Source organism: Ictalurus furcatus, chromosome 9, assembly GCF_023375685.1.
Source record: "Ictalurus furcatus strain D&B chromosome 9, Billie_1.0, whole genome shotgun sequence".
In the NCBI taxonomy this organism is placed as follows: domain Eukaryota; kingdom Metazoa; phylum Chordata; class Actinopteri; order Siluriformes; family Ictaluridae; genus Ictalurus; species Ictalurus furcatus.
The window spans coordinates 2,248,333-2,268,201 of NC_071263.1; the positions used below are offsets into that span (position 1 = coordinate 2,248,333).

Below are 19,869 nucleotides of genomic sequence, written 5' to 3' on the forward strand. Positions count from 1 at the left end.
TAAAAAGGTCTGGAGGGGGCTAATACTTATGGCAGGTGGTAATAAAAGGGCCAATTAGTTTGTAGTAGGTTATATTACACGCCTATCAGTATTACTTTCTGTTATTTTATTTTGAGGACGAACATAAATATATTTTATTGCGTAGGCTATATATGTAGCTACAATTTGAACACATTCACGCCTGAGGTAAAACTTTTAGCTCGTATTTGATGTCTTGAAGACACAAGCATAGCCTGGTGCTTGCCTAATTCTCTTTTAAACCTCGTTTTTAATTATAATTTGACACCTAAATGTGGCCGGGGGGGATAAATAAATACCAAACACGTAATGTGTTTCAGTATTAGCTAAGCATGCTGGCGGAAACGGAACGGCAAAGACACTCCAACTCCCATGATGCGTTGCGCGTGACGGAGGCGGAAGGACACAAAAACAAATGCCGGCGAGTGAATGACAGCGTGTGGACGCGTGCAGCCCAGATGAAGGTGAAATACCGAGATTAAAAAACAAAAGAGGACTGTTTACACTTATTGAATCAGACTGTACTGCGACAGAGTCTCTGGAGAACGAGTTTGGGGTACGAGCGTCTTTTATTTTTGCGACAACTGCTTGCATAACATAACAACATGCTGTAGCTGTAGTGTGTTTGCTTATTATTACGAGATGAGGTGCAGGAACGGTACCATCTAAAGTGCTTTATTTTCCTGAAGTGATTTTATTCCTCTTAAAACCACAGTGAGATGCCAAAGATCATACTGTAGCGTCAACAAAGCGAATTAGCCCCGCCCCCCAATGTTATAAAAACGCTGACACTGGAGACTCCTTACTTCTATAAACATAAACATCTCCTCACACGTCACTGTTGTACTACTATACACGTTTTTAGGTTACATAACAGCAAATTTTTGACTATATCTATTATTTAGTTTTAGTATACAGTGCGCTCAGGAAGTATTGGAATGGCATGGATGGTTAATTTTTTTAAAAGATTTTTTTTTTTTTTGCTATAGACTGAAGACATTTGGGTTTGAGATCAAAAGATGAACACGAGAAGAGAGTTTAGAATTTCAGCGTTTATTTCCTGGTATTTATATTTAGACGTGTTAAACGTCTAAATAGAACACGGCACGTTTTGTTTCAGACGTCTTGGAACACGCGACTGACGGGCGTTTCGTGTTACCCAGATGTGTTTCACCTGTGAAGGCTGCGCTTGTTGTTAAAAAGGATAAGCCAAGATGAAGATCGGAGAGCTGCCTATGGGAGAAAAGCGGGGTATTTTGAAGCGGAGATAAAGAAGGAAAAGCAATCGAAGGCACTGTAAAAACACTGTGCGTAGCCAGTACAACTTGTACGTCCTGAACGAAATATTAAGTGTTATTCACTTTAATTTACTTCAAGACTTATCAGTTCAGTTTTATTTATTTGTATAGTACTTTTAACAATGGACATTGTCTCAAAGCAGCTTTACAGAAAAATATAAGCACAGGTTATAGATTTTACGTGTGTGAATTTATCACTATCGACCAAATCCGGTGGTGAGGAAAAACCTCCCAAGATGATTTGAGGAAGAAACCTTGAGAGGAACCGGACTCAGAAGGGAACCCGTCCTCATCTGGGTAACGACGGATAGCGTGAAAGTAAAAGAACGCTTGTTATGGTGTTTATACGAAGTCTGTTTTGCTGAACTAGTCCATCTGTTATCTGTTCCAATACTTTTGCTCACCTAAAAATTGGATGATCTGACACAAAGGATTCTGTGTTAAGACATCTAAATGTACATATCAGGATGTAAAAGCAAAATGTAGGTTGTTAACAGTATACTTTTGTTGCTAAGCAACAATACGGGTACTTTTTTTTGGAGAGAACGATGGCTTAAGTGTAATACTGTGACCGTACTTGTACAATTACGTATATGGAGTGAAGAAACCCTCCGTTTTATAAAGAAAATGAACCAACACATTCCGACCAATCCGATTCCAGACTTTAACAGCGCTGTGGTATAATATAAACTTCGATTGTAAACAAATTTGTCATTACAGTTTGTTTTGTTTTTTCAAATTGCGTGTGTTTTAAACAATTTAGCTGTGAGTGATGTAAACAGAACGTGTTTAGAGAGTGGCGATTTATCGTTTGGTTTGTTTGCTTGTCGCTCGTTGCAGTGTCTCACATGGCCGTGCGACTGCTGAAAGTGTCGTCGGTTGCGACTACGCTCATCGCCTCGTCCGGATTTTACCTGCACTCTCAGAACTTCGACCTCAACGACCTCAGCATCGTCAGATTCGGCCGAGCGGCTGCTGCGGTAAAAATAACACTAACTAACCCTCGGCTTTCACCGATCAGAGACGGAGAGCATGATGCGCGGCGTGTGAGTGTGAGGAACATTGTTAGGAAGAAAACGGTTTGTTCAGTTCAGTGGTGTTCTCACTGTGTCAAAAACAGAAGTAAAACAATAAATAAAGATCAGTTCTGCATATCGGTTATCGGGCGCATGAACATGCAAATTATCGGTTATGATAAATCAGTATCGGTCGAGCTCTACTTCTAGTCGTTTGTAATGTGTCGATTTTTAAAGCGCGTTTTGCTAACACGGACTGGAACTTGTTCACGTTTTAGACGGCGGTCATCAGTTATGACTATCTCACCGCTCTGCGAGAGGTTCGGTACGGGACAGACGAGTACTGGAGCCTCAAATCAGAGGTAGGTTTTCAGCATTCGCTCCTGTAATGATGTCTCACACACACACACACACGCGCACACACACACGCACACACACACATACACACACAGGGCGTTCATAGCTGTTTAGTTTTTAGCTTTTAGTCAGTTTCCTAAAGAGTGAAATTTTGAAAAATAGAATAAAAAGAGAAAACAGCGTTGTGTCTGATCCATAACCTTTACATGATTTCTACTAATATTTATTTACCTGTTTATTTATTTTGATGTTTTATTTTCCAAGGCCACATTTTGGATCATTTTGCAGTGTGGAATTTACTACCGTGAAAAATATATATAAAAAAATACAATTTAAATAGAAAACAGCGTTGTGTCTGATCCATAACCTTTACATAATTTACATTATCTATCTATCTATCTCTACATATATTGGCACCCTATCTATCTATCTATCTATCTCTCTGTCATCTGTCTATCTAGCTAGCTAGCTATCTATATATCTATCTCTATATGTATTGGCACCCTATCTATCTATCTACAAGTATTGGCACCCTATCTATCTATCTCTACATGTGTTGGCACAGTATCTATCTATCTCTACAAGTATTGGCACCCTATCTTTATATCTACAAGTATTGGCACCCTATCTATCTCTACATGTGTTGGCACAGTATCTATCTATCTCTACAAGTATTGGCACCCTATCTTTCTATCTACAGTATATCTACAAGTATTGGCACCCTATCTATCTCTGCATGTGTTGGCACAGTATCTATCTATCTCTACATGTATTGGCACCCTATCTATCTCTACAAGTATTGGCACCCTATCTATCTCTACATGTGTTGGCACAGTATCTATCTATCTCTACAAGTATTGGCACCCTATCTATCTCTACATGTGTTGGCACAGTATCTATCTATCTCTACAAGTATTGGCACCCTATCTATCTCTACATGTGTTGGCACAGTATCTATCTATCTCTACATGTATTGGCACCCTATCTATCTCTACATGTGTTGGCACAGTATCTATCTATGTCTACATGTATTGGCACCCTATCTATCTATCTCTACAAGTATTGGCACCCTATCTATGTCTGCATGTGTTGGCACAGTTTCTATCTCTCTAACTATCTATCTATCTGTCTCTGCATGTATTGGCACCCTATCTATCTGTCCGTCTGTTCGTCCGTCTGTCTGTCCGTCCGTCCGTCTGCCTGTCCGTCTGCCGGCCTGTCTGTCTGTCTGTCTGTCTGTCTGTCTGTTTGTGCATGTATTGGCACCCTATCTATCTATCTATCTATCTATCTATCTATCTATCTATCGTTTTACTTTCCAAGGCCACATTTTGTACTGTGGAATTTAACACCGTGAAAAATATCATTAATTATAATTATAAATAAAAATATATAAAGAAAATGAAGAGAAAGAAAAAAGCAGCTAAACGAATTTGTTGGTTTCTCTGCTATTTTTTTTTGGTGACACTTTCTTCTTCTGAGGACAATAATGATTAATGTAATGTAAAATGTTTAAAAAAAATTTTTTTTTATGGACTATTAAAGCCACGCCTAACAGATGGAGACAAGGAATAAAATTTAAATAAATAACAGAAAAGCGAAAAAGTTTTGTTATAGTATATCAAATTGTGGTCTGTTTATTATTATTATTATTATTATTATATTTTTGATCCTGAAAAAAAAAATCAAAAAAAAAAAAGTTGGATAATTTGACTATCATTTACATAAACTCCACCTTCTAATGTTAGGCCACACCCCCTACATGGGTCAGATGCCATTCAACTTCAGCTGCTTCCTGTGTTTCTGCGACGTCGTTTTGTACGTCGTGTTTAACACACAGGTTTGATGCCAAACTGACTGCTGTAAGCTGTAAGATTATCCCGTACTCGTAGCTCCTGCGCTAAAGTAAAGCAGATTTTAGACACCAAATATCTTTGGGCTGGGAGGAAATCTGTGTACGTTTTATTTTGCTGCCTGGTCTGATCGAGGCTGGGGAAAGGTCAGTGTGTCTGAGCAGCCGGTGAAGCCTGACGAGCGAAATTCAGCCGTTCAGAGTGTGATAGCGTACACACACACACACACACACACACACTGTTTCCCCTCGGGGCCTGCTGTCAAGCCTCACTACACTCGCTGATTAGAATTAATGCAAGCCCCTGGTTTGATATAGAGAAGAGATTTGCCTCGTAATTATTATGAAGCCGTAGAGGTGATCCAGTTCGCTCGGTCGTACGATTTATTTCCTCGTCACAGCTGGAATATTAGCTATGAACAAATAAACAGATAGATGACCGCTGTTCAGGCGGGCTTAGAAAGGACAGATCCGACATCCGATACTTTATCACTACACAGAAATGTATTTCCTGGAAATATCGCGAGAAGTGCTTGATAATTCCAAATTGGCCAATTATATTTTGTCTACGAGCTAAAAATTTGCTCTCATGATGTTTTCTATATTTCACGTATCACGTAAGTGCAATTATTCGAGCTGACCGGGGTCGTCATAGGCCGGCGTACTGTATTTAAGCACGAAATTCAACATTCATCCGCTTTTAGGTAAATACATACAGTATGTTATAGGCTAACATTTATTCACATGCTCATTCCTCGGTTAGTTTGTGAGTTGAATTCTCAATTCTGATTGGTCAGGAGGTGCTGATTCATTTTCAATCACGGCAGCAAACTACATTTATGTAATACTAATAATATTATATTAACGCACTTGTTCCAACACAAATTTTCAGCTCTTGGCCAAGAGGAACAAAACCCTTCAAGACGTGCTGGTATGGTTATACGTTGGGATGGTAACCGAGACTGTGCTTCATCACGTCAAACCGTCCGTCGTTGATTATTCTCCTACTGCAGCACAACACCGAGACGTCCTTGTGATGACGCTCCTTCCGCACAAGATCTTAAATACACCCGTTTTCCAGCAAAGACACGAGCTGCTCGATCTCTAGCCCTTGACAGATTTCTCCCGCGGCCTCGTTTTTATCCGTCCGTGTACCTCGCGCCATCACGCCGTGAGCAGTGAGTAGGGGATTGCGGGTCGTGTCCCAGCTGCCGTGCCGCTCTGACGGCCCATGCCTTACGACTGCTCTTGTAATGAGGGCCGTTCCACGCAGTTAACCGTCCCTCGGCTCTCCGAAACCCGGGCCAGCTGCTCCTCGTACCTCTGAAAAGACTCCCGGAGACCATTAAACCATCGTCCACGCCTGTATTGTGTTCATCAGATGATGCGAAGTGTCTCGTGAGCAGGATTTAGCTTCCGCGCCGACCTGCTGTGGCTCATTCATGCGCGTGACGATGACGGGTAGTACTGTAGAAGGCCGAATGACGGCGGTTTTCTCGTCGTTAAGACGCACAACTTGTGTTGTTTGATGTAGTATTTTCACGAGTTATGGTCTGTTTGATTCTTTTGTTTGATTCTGTTGTAAATTGTCGCATTTAGCTCGACACAGCGCTCTTTCCTTTGCACACACATCAGAGAGAGTAGGCAGCCCTCTCGATTGGCAGGTGATTACCTGAGAAAAGTATTTTAATCCCGGCTTCACGCCCCCTGCTGTGTTTCCCTCACTCTATTTTACCGTCGTGTCATTGCGGTGTGTGTTGCTGTGTGTGTGTGTGTGTGTGTGTGTGCAGGGCTCATCAGCAGTCTGAGAAGAGAATCTTCCCACTGGTGATTACGACCACTGTGGAATAAACATTGACACCCATGTTCCCCATGCCAGAATAAATCTGCCGTCTCTCTCTCCGTCCACTTCCTCTGTACAATAGCGATCGTGTCGTATCTGCCGGAGCTGAGCGACGGCTGCTCTCCGGCCTGCTCTGATTACCGAGCGGGGAACACCTGCGGATTTAGACGACAGCGAGGCTTACACGCCGAGTATGAATAACGCATGTGGCAGAGGTAGGAATCCAGGTGCTCGCGCCACTCTCCACACAGATGACGTACGGAATCCGCTTCCGCGTCTCGGTACGGAGTAAACAACATTCCGACCAGCCGCTGTGGAGTCAGGAGTCGTGGCGATTCGATTCCTTCCATTCCATTTCCGTCTCACCCCATTCAATTCTGTTCTGTTCCATGCCAACCCCTTTCTGTTCCATTTAATCCCATCCCTTTCTTTACCTTTCCATTCCGATGCCCATTCTATTCCGTTCCTTTCCTTTCTCTGTTTATGATACCTATTTCCGTGACATACTATTCTATTCCAATTCATTCCTTTCCATTCAATTCCCAGCATACTCCATTCCTAATTTGGATTCTAAATTCATTTGCCGGGCCGTAAAGTAGTAAAGAGAGTAGTAACAGGTAACCGAATGAGTGCCGATGCGTCTCCATGCCATGCGATGTCCTCCAGCTTCTTCCAAATGCTCCTGTGAGCTGACGTTCTCTGAGCTTGTAGTTTTCACTTACTAAGGCATGGCTTGGCACCAGCTGCTCTTCCCCAGAGAGACGGGTTTTACCATTATTTCAGGTGGAATGCTTTCAGACTTGGACAGGCTGTTTGTATTTGTTTATGTGTAAGTATCTTGACGTGTGTGTGTGTGTGTGTGTGTTTCCTGCCCATCTGCTGTAGCCCTATCTCTGAGTCCTTGACCAGCCCTCACAGAGCATTAGCACAGCAAATTAGCCTTCAGCGAGGGGTTTATTCCGCACGACTTCCCCCCAGAGAAGCGCTGATGGGCTCCTCATGGCTCTCCTGCTCCAGCCGAGCAGAACCGCTGTCTGAGATTCTGATGGCTGGGGAGCGACTGAAGTGCGCACGCTACAAGGGCATCGCAAGACATTTCTCCTAAGTGCTGCTTATCCACCATACACACTTCCCCTCGGTGCAGATAAGCGTTCGCCTCAGTTCCGGGGTCTAAACTGGTTAATAAAATATGGTTCATGTTTTGCCAGTCAGAGGCGTGGCCTTAGTGTGTGTGATAAAACTGAACGAGGCGTGGCCCCTGTGCCTGTCATCAAAAATGAAGCTAAACAAAGGCATGGCAGGTAACGCCTCTGTATGCATAACACTGGGACATATCAAGTCCAAATAAAGGAGGCGTGGCCTCTGTGTGTTTCGTTCAGTTTAAGAAGGCGTGGCCTCTGTGACTTTCAGTCCAAATAAAGGAGGCGTGGCCTCTGTGCATTTCATTCCGTTTAAGAAGGCGTGGCCTCTGTGTCTTTCAGTACAAATTAAGGAGGCGTGGCCTCTGTGCCTTTCAGTCCAAATTAAGGAGGCGTGGCCTCTATGACTATCAGTTAAAATTAAGGAGGCGTGGCCTCTATGACTGAGGCGTGGCCTCTATGACTATCAGTTAAAATTAAGGAGGCCTATCAATCGAAGGGAAGAAGGTGTGGTCTCGTGCCAGTATTAAAAAATAAGAAAGTGTGGCTTATGTCAGAAAAAAACAAAGGAGGCGTGGCCTCTGTGGCTGTCAGAAAACAATGGAGGAGTGGCTTCTGGGGTTTTTAGAAAAGAATAAAAGAGCTGTGGAATCTGTGCCTGTCAGTGAAAGGGAAGAAGGCTTGGGATCTACGTGAGCCGTAAAAAATAAGGAGATGTGGCTTATGTGTCTGTCAGAAACAATGAATGGAGATGTGACCTCAGTGCCTGTCAGTCCAAATTAAGGAGGTGTGGCCTTTATGGTTGTAAAAATTTTTTTTATTAAAATGAATTCAAAATTGGGAAGACGGTGGCTTAGTGGTTAGCACGTTCGCCTCACACCTCCAGGGTTGGGGGTTCGGTTCCCACCGTGGCCCTGTGTGTGCGGAGTTTGCATGCTCTCCCCGTGCTGCGGGGGTTTCCTCCGGGTACTCCGGTTTCCTCCCCCAGTCCAAAGACACGCATGATAGGCTGATTGGCGTGTCCAAAGCGTCTTTAGTGTATGAACGGGTGTGTGACCGTGTATGTGATTGTGTGCCCTGCGATGGATTGGTACCCCGTCCAGGGTGTACCCCGCCTTGTGCCCCATGCTCCCTGGGATAGACTCTACGTTCCCTGTGACCCTGTAGGATAAGCGGTATAGCAGATGGACGGACGGATGGATGAATTCAAAAAATTCATGGTACTGTTTCGTTTTTAAAGACCGAACTTTTTAAGAGGTAAAACACACTATGAATCACGAGTCGTTTGAGTCGTTAGACTAACGATGCCTTTTAATGAATCATTCTTGTACTAATGGCTCAGAATAGTTTGAATCATTTCATCAAACACTATTATAAAGTATACGGAAACGTACGTGTCTGCCTGTACAAGGTGCCCTGATAAAACACCTCAGAACCCCCCCCACACGAAGAGTCATTTGTTTCTCAGCGATATCCCACAAGCCTCTCTGGCGCTCTCCTGATCTGGCCCCACCTTGTTAATTGGGGTGTTAAGCGGTAATTCATTAACTCCCTCTAACGGCCCCGTGGGGGAGCAGCGGCACTGCCGAGGCCGATAATGAAACGCCAGACATTTTTCCGCATGATTAATGGCGATGAGTCGAAGGTCGTCAGAGCCTTTTTATGATTATTTTTTTTTTTGCTCTTTTTGATTCACCTCAGCTCGTCCCTAAGCCACAGGATTCATCATATTAAGTTACACTCCGAAGGAGGAAGTCGGAACGTAAAAAGGTGATGATTTCATAATGAGCACCACTGACAGCAAGCAGGATGTTTCCATCAGCCTTGTCATTCCGACTTTATCAAACGGTCTGCACTTCCTATCGTAATGGAAACCATTTTAACGATTAATTGCAGTTCTACTCGGACTGGTTTCGCATCTCAAATAGGCCTGTTTTGGGGGAGAATGCTTATATTTTGAATCGATGGCTTTACACACACACACACACACACACACACACACACACACACACACACACACACACACACACAAAAACCCCTAAACATGACTGTTAAATCCTCTTAGATGGTCGAATATGGTGATGATGGTTGTTATTTGGTTTAAGTAACGACATGGAAAAGTATGTCAGTGATGGCAAGTTGCGGTGGTGTCGTTAGCCAATGATGTCCGACTCTCCACGTTGAGCCAGCTTCCAGAAAGAGAAAATATCTCTCAGACCGTGCGAGTGGAAAGGTGTTCTTCAGCTCCAGATTGTAATTTAATCCTGAAGGCTTGTGGGAATGCAGAGGGAAAATGACGACAGAAGTGGATTGCATGCATGAAGGAACGACGTTGTTCTCGTCAGTTTGCAGGTCCTCTCCGGCCCCCGGAAAACCCGAGCGTACGGACGGCGTCCGTTTCCGTTTCCTTTCCCCGGCTCTAACCTGGACTCCGTTCTCACCGCCTCGGGTGAAGAGTTTTAAAACATATTTTTGTGCTTTACTTTTGTGGCGTGTCGCGTGTTTGGTTTGTTTTTTGTCGTGCATTTTAACGCCGTCTCGGTGAGAACGCCGGCGCTGTCTGAAGGCCTGTGGGGAACTGTGAAAATAATTAGAGGCTGATTAGATGTTTAGAAGAATGTTCACTTCAAGAAGCGAGAGTTCAGAAACTGCAATTAACTGCTAAATTACACTGAAAGGCCACCATTAGTGCAATTTTACTTTATTTAATTTTTTATTTCATGTTTATCTGCCTTTCTCGTTCGCGCCGGAAAAACGAGACAACCGAATCCCCTTCCTCGCCGAGTCGAGTTTCGACTCCGTCGAAGGACGACGGGATCAGAGCGTTCAGAACATTTACGGGGCTGATTTATTTGGGCTGTAAATTAAACATCGACTTATCAATTCTCGCCTGTTAGCGAAAACTCCATTGTAGTCCAGGCGTAATTACGTTCACAGATATTGAGTTTTATATCAACTCGATAATTACCTTATCTTTTATGCAAGGAATAGGAAAAAAAAAAAATAAAGACCCCCCACCAAAACCTCAGGACGCGTCGTTATTGGAAAATAATCAACGAGGCGATGGTTATCGACGCAGCGGCCTCTTTCAGCAGGATAATGCGCCGTGCTAGACCGCAAACGTTACACAAAATCATCCAGGATAATGCAGACCTTCTTCACTGTAGCATTTTCTCTCTCAGGGACTTCTGCTCAGGGAATTGAGCGTCTCCACGGCTATTAGCATGTCATTAGGGCTAACGCGAACAGCTGATTCGCAAATTAAATGTAGCTTACTTAGCCTTAATGAATAATGCATATCACATCGGCGCGGACCTGCTGACACGCAAACATTATCGGAGGAGGGACGCGGAGACGCCACAATGTCAGACAGGACGAGGCCGGGACGTCACATTCGCCGCAAATTTAAACGGTATTATTATGAGTCAGTGGTAACGGAAGTTTCTTTCTTATTTATTTATTTATTTATTTATTTATTTCCCCTGCCCGCTGTAATGTTCCTGTCACTCATCTCCGAGTTGGTCAGGTCAAACTCGGAGCTGAACGGACGTTATGCGAGGGAGAGGTGGTGAAAAATAGAAAACACTTAGCAAAATGGCTGATGTTAGCTAGCAAAGTGGCATCCATTTCGATGAAACTGGCAGCGCAGCAGAAGGACACTCATGTACAAATGACTAAGCTTTCAAAAAGAAAGGGATTTAAAAAAAAACAAGTATGAGTTTGTACCAAATGCTAACTTTTTTCAGTTGACTTTTTCTAGAAAAAAAAAAAAGTCAATAGCAATTAATTACAGGCGTGATTACAAAATGGTGGCGTGCAGTAATCCACTGATCGAAGAATTACCCCCTACACCAGGGGCTGTTAATCAGAACGAAAAGAAAAGAGAGAAAAAGAACTAATACTTAAACGAATATAAACACAACTTTCTGTTTGTTTGTTTAAACATGACTCTCTTCGGTTTATCCAATCACGCGCGTTTTTATGTCAGTTATTTAGCCGAAGGCGGCTCACACGTATTTAGGCTGGATTTCAACGTGGGAACTCCGCTACGAGACACAACACGACCGCTTCGAGGCGATACCGCAATCGCGCCCGGGTCCGAGAACGTCTTGAGCGAGGTGGGGAACTCTAGCGAGAAAGCGATTTGACTCTGAATCGACTCGAAGTGAATCAAACATCAGCGAATCAGTGAAGCGTCTGCGAATCACTTACCTTATATATAGCGCAACACTTCCCGACCAATCAGAAGCGAGGACTGTAGTCTAACGCTGTATTCCGGGGGGGAGGGGTTTGAGGAGATCGTCCCGAGTTTGCAATCCTGGTTGAGGTGATGTTCTGTGGTTTTTTTTGGGGTTTTTTTCCTAGTCGGATGTTGGAAATTACGAGTTTACGATGTCCTGAAATTTCATCAGTAATTCGTCACAAAATTCCAGTTTATTTGACACAAAAAGCAATAAGATGCAGTTTTACGAGTTGGGGAGAATTCGAGAACACGTGAGCTGCTGGGGGAAAAAACCCGCCGTTTCATTTGCGGCCTCCGCGCTGTCATTAAACGCCACTTTGCTGTTGAGAAACGGTTTAAAAAAAAATTAAAAAAAAGGTTGCCAGGAGTCGCACAGATGTTGTGTTTGTGCTCTTCTTTTTAAAATCCCACCGATTTAAAGAGGGAGTGAAGGTGAAGGAAATGAGCATCAAGCGAGGACAAACAGTGCTGATTTTCTCTCAGCTTCTCAGCTGCACGGAAAAACCCGAACCGCGTGTGTTTATGTAACGCGCTTGATTTAGAGCTTGTCATTTTAATGCTGTATTTAAAGAGCTCAATTCACAGCACATCTGGAACACGCAATCATGCAAATGAACATCTGATACAGTACGTGTGCTTTCCTGTTCTCTCGGGTTTCAGCAATGATTTAGAGTTATAGAACTTCGTCCTGAAATCGGTCGTTCCTGAAGGAATTCTGACAACGCACCGACATTTCCTGCAGAAGGTTTATCTGATCCCGCTCACTCCAACAGAAGGTTTATCCGATCTCGCTCACTCCAACAGAACGTTTATCCGAACTCGCTCACACTCCAACAGAAAGTTTATCGATCTCGCTCACACTCCAACAGAAAGTTTATCGATCTCGCTCACACTCCAACAGAAAGTTTATCCGATCTCGCTCACTCCAACAGAAGGTTTATCCGATCTCGCTCACTCCAACAGAAAGTTTATCCGATCTCGCTCACTCCAACAGAAAGTTTATCCGATCTCGCTCACACTCCAACAGAAGGTTTATCCGATCCCGCTCACTCCAACAGAAAGTTTATCCGATCTCGTTCACACTCTAACAGAAAGTTTATCCGATCCCGCTCACCCCAACAGAAAGTTTATCCGATCCCGTTCACTCCAACAGAAGGTTTATTAGATCTCGCTCACACTCCAACAGAAAGTTTATCCGATCTCGCTCACACTCCAACAGAAGGTTTATCCGATCTCGCTCACTCCAACAGAAAGTTTATCCGATCTCGTTCACACTCTAACAGAAGGTTTATCCGATCCCGCTCACTCCAACAGAAGGTTTATCCGATCTCGCTCACACTCCAACAGAAGGTTTATCCGATCTCGCTCACACTCCAACAGAAAGTTTATCCGATCTCGTTCACACTCCAACAGAATGTTTATCCGATCTCGCTCACTCCAACAGAAAGTTTATCCGATCTCGCTCACTCCAACAGAAGGTTTATCCGATCTCGCTCACTCCAACAGAAGGTTTATCCGATCTCGCTCACACTCCAACAGAAAGTTTATCGATCTCGCTCACTCCAACAGAAAGTTTATCCGATCTCGCTCACTCCAACAGAAAGTTTATCCGATCTCGCTCACACTCCCACAGAAGGTTTATCCGATCTCGCTCACTCCAACAGAAGGTTTATCCGATCTCGCTCACACTCCAACAGAAAGTTTATCGATCTCGCTCACTCCAACAGAAAGTTTATCCGATCTCGCTCACTCCAACAGAAAGTTTATCCGATCTCGCTCACACTCCCACAGAAGGTTTATCCGATCTCGCTCACTCCAACAGAAAGTTTATCCGATCTCGCTCACTCCAACAGAAAGTTTATCCGATCTCGCTCACACTCCCACAGAAGGTTTATCCGATCTCGCTCACTCCAACAGAAAGTTTATCCGATCTCGTTCACACTCTAACAGAAGGTTTATCCGATCCCGCTCACTCCAACAGAAGGTTTATCCAATCTCGCTCACACTCCAACAGAAGGTTTATCCGATCTCGCTCACACTCCAACAGAAAGTTTATCCGATCTCGTTCACACTCCAACAGAATGTTTATCCGATCTCGCTCACTCCAACAGAAAGTTTATCCGATCTCGCACACTCCAACAGAAAGTTTATCCGATCTCGCTCACTCCAACAGAAAGTTTATCCAATCCCTCTCACTCCAACAGAAAGTTTATCCAATCCCGCTCACTCCAACAGAAGGTTTATCCAATCTCGCTCACTTCAACAGAAGGTTTATCCGATCTCGCTCACACTCCATCAGAAGGTTTATCCAAACCCGCAGGTATTATTTTTGCGTGTACCTTCTTGCCATATGTTCTACTCAATACTTTAGGATCTTTTTCCCAGCTTATAAACAAATTAGTAACATTAACCACAGCAACCACGTTACACCGCACGAGCAATCGCTGAAGGAATGAAACACTTGGGGGTGTGCTGTTATAGAAAATAAACCACGATGACTGGTGTGATGAAGCTGAAGTGTTTTATTCCGCTCACACCACACCATTTTAGACAACGATTCTGACTTTTTAAAATGAATTAAATCACGACACATTGTACTTTCTATCCATTTAAAGCGACATCTTAATGTTGAAACAGATTCCTTCCTGTACGTCACTTACGTTCTGTCGGAAATAAGCTTGCGGCTTTCCCTCCGACACTGGAGACTCCTTCCATAAATCCTAAACCATAAACAAACACCTCCTTCACACGCGTTTTTAATCCGTTCACGTGGCGCGTCTGCCGTCGACGTCCCCACGAACGAGCCGTTACCATAGAAACGATGACGTATTGGAATGCGCGCATTGATTCTGACCAATCAGAATGGAGAATTCTACAGCACCGCGGTTCGGATTTATTACCCTAATGCTGCATGAGGACAACTTTAATTAATGACGGGATTCGTTTTAAGACTTAAAAAAAAAAAAAAAATCTTTGTTTGTTTAATCCAGTAAATACATCAGCTGTGACTGGAACTCACTGATAATCACGGGCGGACACATCAAGGGCACATCGTTGCTCCCCCCCCCCCCCTTCAAGATTTTTGATTGTAAATATTGTTAGAAACACTAGATGGCAGCACTGTCTAAAAACCCCCCTCTCTCTCTCTCGTTCTCTCTCTCTCACACACACACACATGGAATTGTCCAAAGTCCAAAGCAAACACATCTACAGTGTAAATGTGAGCGCGTATATAGGTCATGTCCTTCGAGGGCTTGAGTGTTATATATATAACGTGAGGCTCTCTTGGGGAAGTATGGCGGGGGCGGGGGCCGGGGGGGGGGAGTAGAGCGTTTAACGTTTCTGTTCAAGAAATGCTGACAAGCCCCTTTTTCAAGCCGCGCACATAAATACTTAATACAGCTGTCGGATGTGTACCTTTATTGAATTTAAACCCTTTTCAGGCTTCGTCTTGCGTTTTTTTTTTTTAATTCTTCCGTATTCTTCCAGTAACGTGACGAGCTGCGCGAAGTTGAAACCAAAGAGAGGCTCTGTAACGTAAGTGATAACAGGAACCGACTCGTTTCGTGGACGTTCAGAGCGTTTAAACGTAAGTAATACGTGCCGTTAGTGGAAAATAACCGGAAAAGTGGACCGCTGATGGTTTTCCTTAAATGAAGCCGTACATCCTGAAGCGTTTTATGCTTTACATATCGTACCGCTAAAAGGTCTCGTTTACCGACAAACATCAAAATCGAGCATTTCCGGCGTGATTTGTCGATGCTTATCTTGCTCCGTTTACGGCGTCCTTATGTACGGAAGTACACAAACGGAACTAGCGCTCATCACACACGGCCATTTCGAGCATTAAGACGAAAACGCTTTTTTTTTTTTATTTTTACGACTGCGCTAATCGAGAGCGCTCTTTCCTGATTTATGTTTAACAGATGGTTAATGGTCAATTCTCCACAACGCACCCGCGACGCGTCTGTGAGCGGCGTGCTTTACAACAGAAGGAGATGTGTGCGTGTAACCTTGGACGCGACGGAATTATTTAACCGAACGCGTCAAACGTTCGGGTTTTAACGCCGTATTAATGTGTACCGGATATATAGGATAGGATTCCGGGAAAGGAATGAATGTGCACGTACTCGGTGCTTATCTAAAACATTATATTAGATACAGGGCGGACGTTGTGAGCTGTGATCCATAGTCTGAAGTCTTGTGCATCCAACCCGAGGGTAAATGTCCTGGATTATCAGAGGAGCGTTTCAGTGTTTCAGTGTTTCAGCGCTCCAGTGCGCATGCCTAACCGACTCCGAATTACTGAAGCAGGAGAATAAAACGCAGAGCATGAAATTAGCTGTGGCTCCGAGCTAAATTGCTCCTGTTCATTTCTCCTCTCTCTATCTCTCGCTCTCTTTTTCACGTGACGTTTTTTTTTTTGTTAATCTGGTAAATGTAGGTTCAGTTTGCTCTCAAAGAATAACACTAAGCATGGCATGATGCTCATGCAAGCTGCAGGTTTTTGTGGAAACTAATTATTCTATTTGTTTATTTATTTATTTATTTGAAAAGCACAGTCGAGGCAGCACATCCATCTGCACTCTCGGAATTTATTAACTCGGAGCTCGGCTGAAAAATAGGCAGATAATTGGCCGTGATGGCGCAATAAAGCACTCAGTGTAGGATCTGGCTTTTAGCTACTCTCTACGTTAATTAATAGAGATCTCCTATGATGGGAAATTTTGCAGGAGTCTTTTAAAACCCCATTTACGATCCCTGACTGCAGAACAGCCACGCTGACCAGAGAGGGAGGGAGGGAGGGAGGGAGAGAGAGAGAGAGAGAGATTTACTGCGTTTTGAAAGTGTGCATATTTAATCGCACTACAGATTTCATTAGCTTTGAGTACACGACCTGTCAGGAGGCTCTAAAGAGTGAAATCGGCTGCTGGTGGATATCACAATAATGTCGCACGGATAACATTCTTCCTCCTGGACCTCACGCATCTGAACACTTACAGAAAATTCACACAGACATCTAGTGTGGTGGTTTATAGATATGTCTCACATATTCTCACGTGTAGTGACTGACTGTGATTTAAAAAATAAATAAATACATTTGTCACACGATTCATTTATATCCACATGTAACGATTCATTTCTTATCACACATGACGATTCGTTTATTTTCATAGATAACGATTCATTCATCTCCACACGTAATGATTCATTTATTTTAATATATAATGATTCATTTATTTCGACATATAATGATTCATTCATCTCCACACGTAATGATTCATTTATCTCTACACGTAATGATTCATTTATTTTCATATATAATGATTCATTAATTTCGACATGTAATGATTCATTTACCTCCACACATAATGATTCATTCATTTTCATATTTAATGTTTCATTTATTTCAACATGTAATGATTCATTTACCTCCAAATGTAAGGATTCGTTTACCTCCACATGTAATGATTCATTTACCTCCACACGTAATGATTCATTTACCTCCATACATAATGATTCATTTATTTCCACATGTAATGATTCATTTACCTCCACACGTAATGATTCATTTACCTCCATACATAATGATTCATTTATTTCCACATGTAATGATTCATTTACCTCCACACATAATGATTCATTTACCTCCATACATAATGATTCATTTATTTCCACATGTAAAGATTCATTTACCTCCACACGTAATGATTCATTTATCTCCATACATAATGATGCATTTATTTCCACATGTAATGATTCATTTACCTCCACATGTAATGATTCATTTATCTCCATACATAATGATTCATTTATTTCCACATGTAATGATTAATTTATGTAATTATTCTATTATTTATTCATGTAATTATTCATTTTTCATATATAATTATTCATTTATTTCCACATGTAATGATTCATTTATTTCCACATTTACCGAATCACTTCTTTCCACATGTCGCGATTCATTTATTTCCACGTAATGATTCATTTACTTCCACATTTACCGAATCACTTCTTTCCACGTGTGATGATTCATTTATTTCCACGTAAGGATTCGTTTATTTCCACACGTAAGTAATGAGTATTATTGAATGTTTTAATTAAATAAAGCTCTCTCTCCGTGCTCTTGGAGTCCTCGACGCTCTGAAGTGGCTTATTATTATATGCGAGTTAAGAACATGACGCTTTTTACGGTACAGGACCGGAAAAAAAAGTTGCTGCTGCTAAAATTAGATCTGTAACAAGGCCAGATATTTAGCATTTTTACTGTTTGAATAATTTACTGACTCCAATAAATTCAATTAAATTCTTTTTTTTTAAATAACAAAAAAAAAACCCCGCTGTCCCAACATTGTCTTGATGGCTAATTAAATAAAAAAAATAAATAACTTTAAATTAAAAAAAATAATAATAATTTTTTACAGTGTTTTAAAACTGTATAATTTACAAGGTTTTTTTTTAAATAAACCATTTTATAAGTGTTTTTTAATTTTATTTTTAAGAATGTTTAATGAATCACTGTGTGTCTTTTTAAACTGTGTTTGGGTTTTAAATTTTTATTTTTATTTTTAAGAGTGATTTTTTTTTTTAAACTGCATGAATTCTTAAGTTGAGTAACTGCTTGACAAATTTTATGTTTTTATTTATTTATTTATTTTTGTTATAAAACTTGGATCAAACAGAGCCATAAAAACACAGTGCGTAAGGAGATGGATGATATTGATCAGCTGTATATAAAAAAAAAAAAAAAATCTCTATCATGGCCCAAACACATGTGCTGCTTCACATATCTGCCTTTAGTTTAGTCTCCTGGGGTTTCAGTCCATCACCGGACTTCATTGTAGTCCATTATAAGCCGAGGAAGGAGGGGTCAGACGATCCGGGAGATATAAATGGCGGCGGTGACTATCAGACCTTTAAATTACAAATCATCCTTGAGTGAACGGTGCGGTGATGGAGGGAGGGTTTCGTAATCACACGTCCCCGCCATGCTTGTGAAGCTTTGTACGTTAAGGCACGTTGTCTTTTCACCTGCTTAATCCTTCATGTAGATGGTTGCAATGTGTGTGTGTGTGGGTCAGGAGGAAGGAAGATGGCGTCTCCGCTCTGTTCTGCAACGCTGAAACAGGAATACGTCTCCTTCTAGACTTTTTTCGCCGTGGTGCTCGTTCACAGCACGGAGTGGAACAGTAAATCAGTCGCTGGTTAGGTCGCAGCAGTGCATGAAATGGCCGCCGTAATGAATTTCCGCAGAGAAACATTAGCACGCTCGTGTCCGTGTCGCACTCAGGTGTAGAGCAGGTGTTACAGCAGCTTTCTCTCCCAAAACACACAGACTAATTAGCTACTTAAAAAATAAAATCGAATGCAGGGATCGTCGGATTTTACCGCGCGTCGTTTCAGACCGTGGAACGACGACGTAGCGTTAGCGAATGCTAAACATAGCATTCAATGAGCAGTAAAACACTCGGCGTTTATGCCGTGATAGGAAAATAATCAAGGACGACGCGATGCAAATTCCTGTGGTGTAACCTTGTTATGTTCTCGAGACTCCGCGAAAGCGTAAACTCCTCCTGTCTTGAAAGATATCAGACAGATGTCAGATGGCTCACGGCTCTGACAGCAAGGAGATGTTTATGGAAGGAGTCTCCAGTGTCAGTCCTTCGTAAAATAGCCGGATGGCTGTTTTACGAAGGACTGACACTGGAGACTCCTTCCATAAACTTCCGGCTGTTTTACGAAGGACTGACACTGGAGACTCCTTCCATAAACTTCCGGCTGTTTTACGAAGGACTGACACTGGAGACTCCTTCCATAAACTTCCGGCTGTTTTACGAAGGACTGACACTGGAGACTCCTTCCATAAACTTCCGGCTGTTTTACGAAGGACTGACACTGGAGACTCCTTCCATAAACTTCCGGCTGTTTTACGAAGGACTGACACTGGAGACTCCTTCTATAAACATCCGGCAGCCCAAGTTGTGATTTGTAGCCGCGTTAATGTCGGAGCTGATGTTATAGAAAACGAATCAACACCTTCTGACCAATCAAAATCCAGACTCTAGTAGCGCACCGAAGGCTTTAATTCCGTCCGTTAAT

At 42.5% G+C, this 19,869-nt stretch overlaps 1 protein-coding gene across 3 annotated transcripts in view; it reads left to right on the forward strand.

Moving 5' to 3' along the window:
* The first annotated feature begins 441 nt into the window (after positions 1-441).
* Positions 442-19,869, forward strand: part of adck1 (aarF domain containing kinase 1) — a 95,792-nt gene continuing 76,364 nt past the window's right edge. For 2 of the 3 annotated variants that reach the window (XR_008386794.1, XM_053633155.1), the window contains exons 1-3: positions 442-574; positions 2,157-2,395; positions 2,611-2,694. Coding sequence is in view for 2 of the 3 variants with exons in the window: in XM_053633155.1 (XP_053489130.1) it covers positions 2,165-2,395; positions 2,611-2,694 (315 nt within the window). In the remaining variant the exon portion in view is untranslated. The remainder of the gene's footprint in view (positions 575-2,156; positions 2,396-2,610; positions 2,695-19,869) is intronic. The other variant, XM_053633156.1, reaches the window with a different exon arrangement.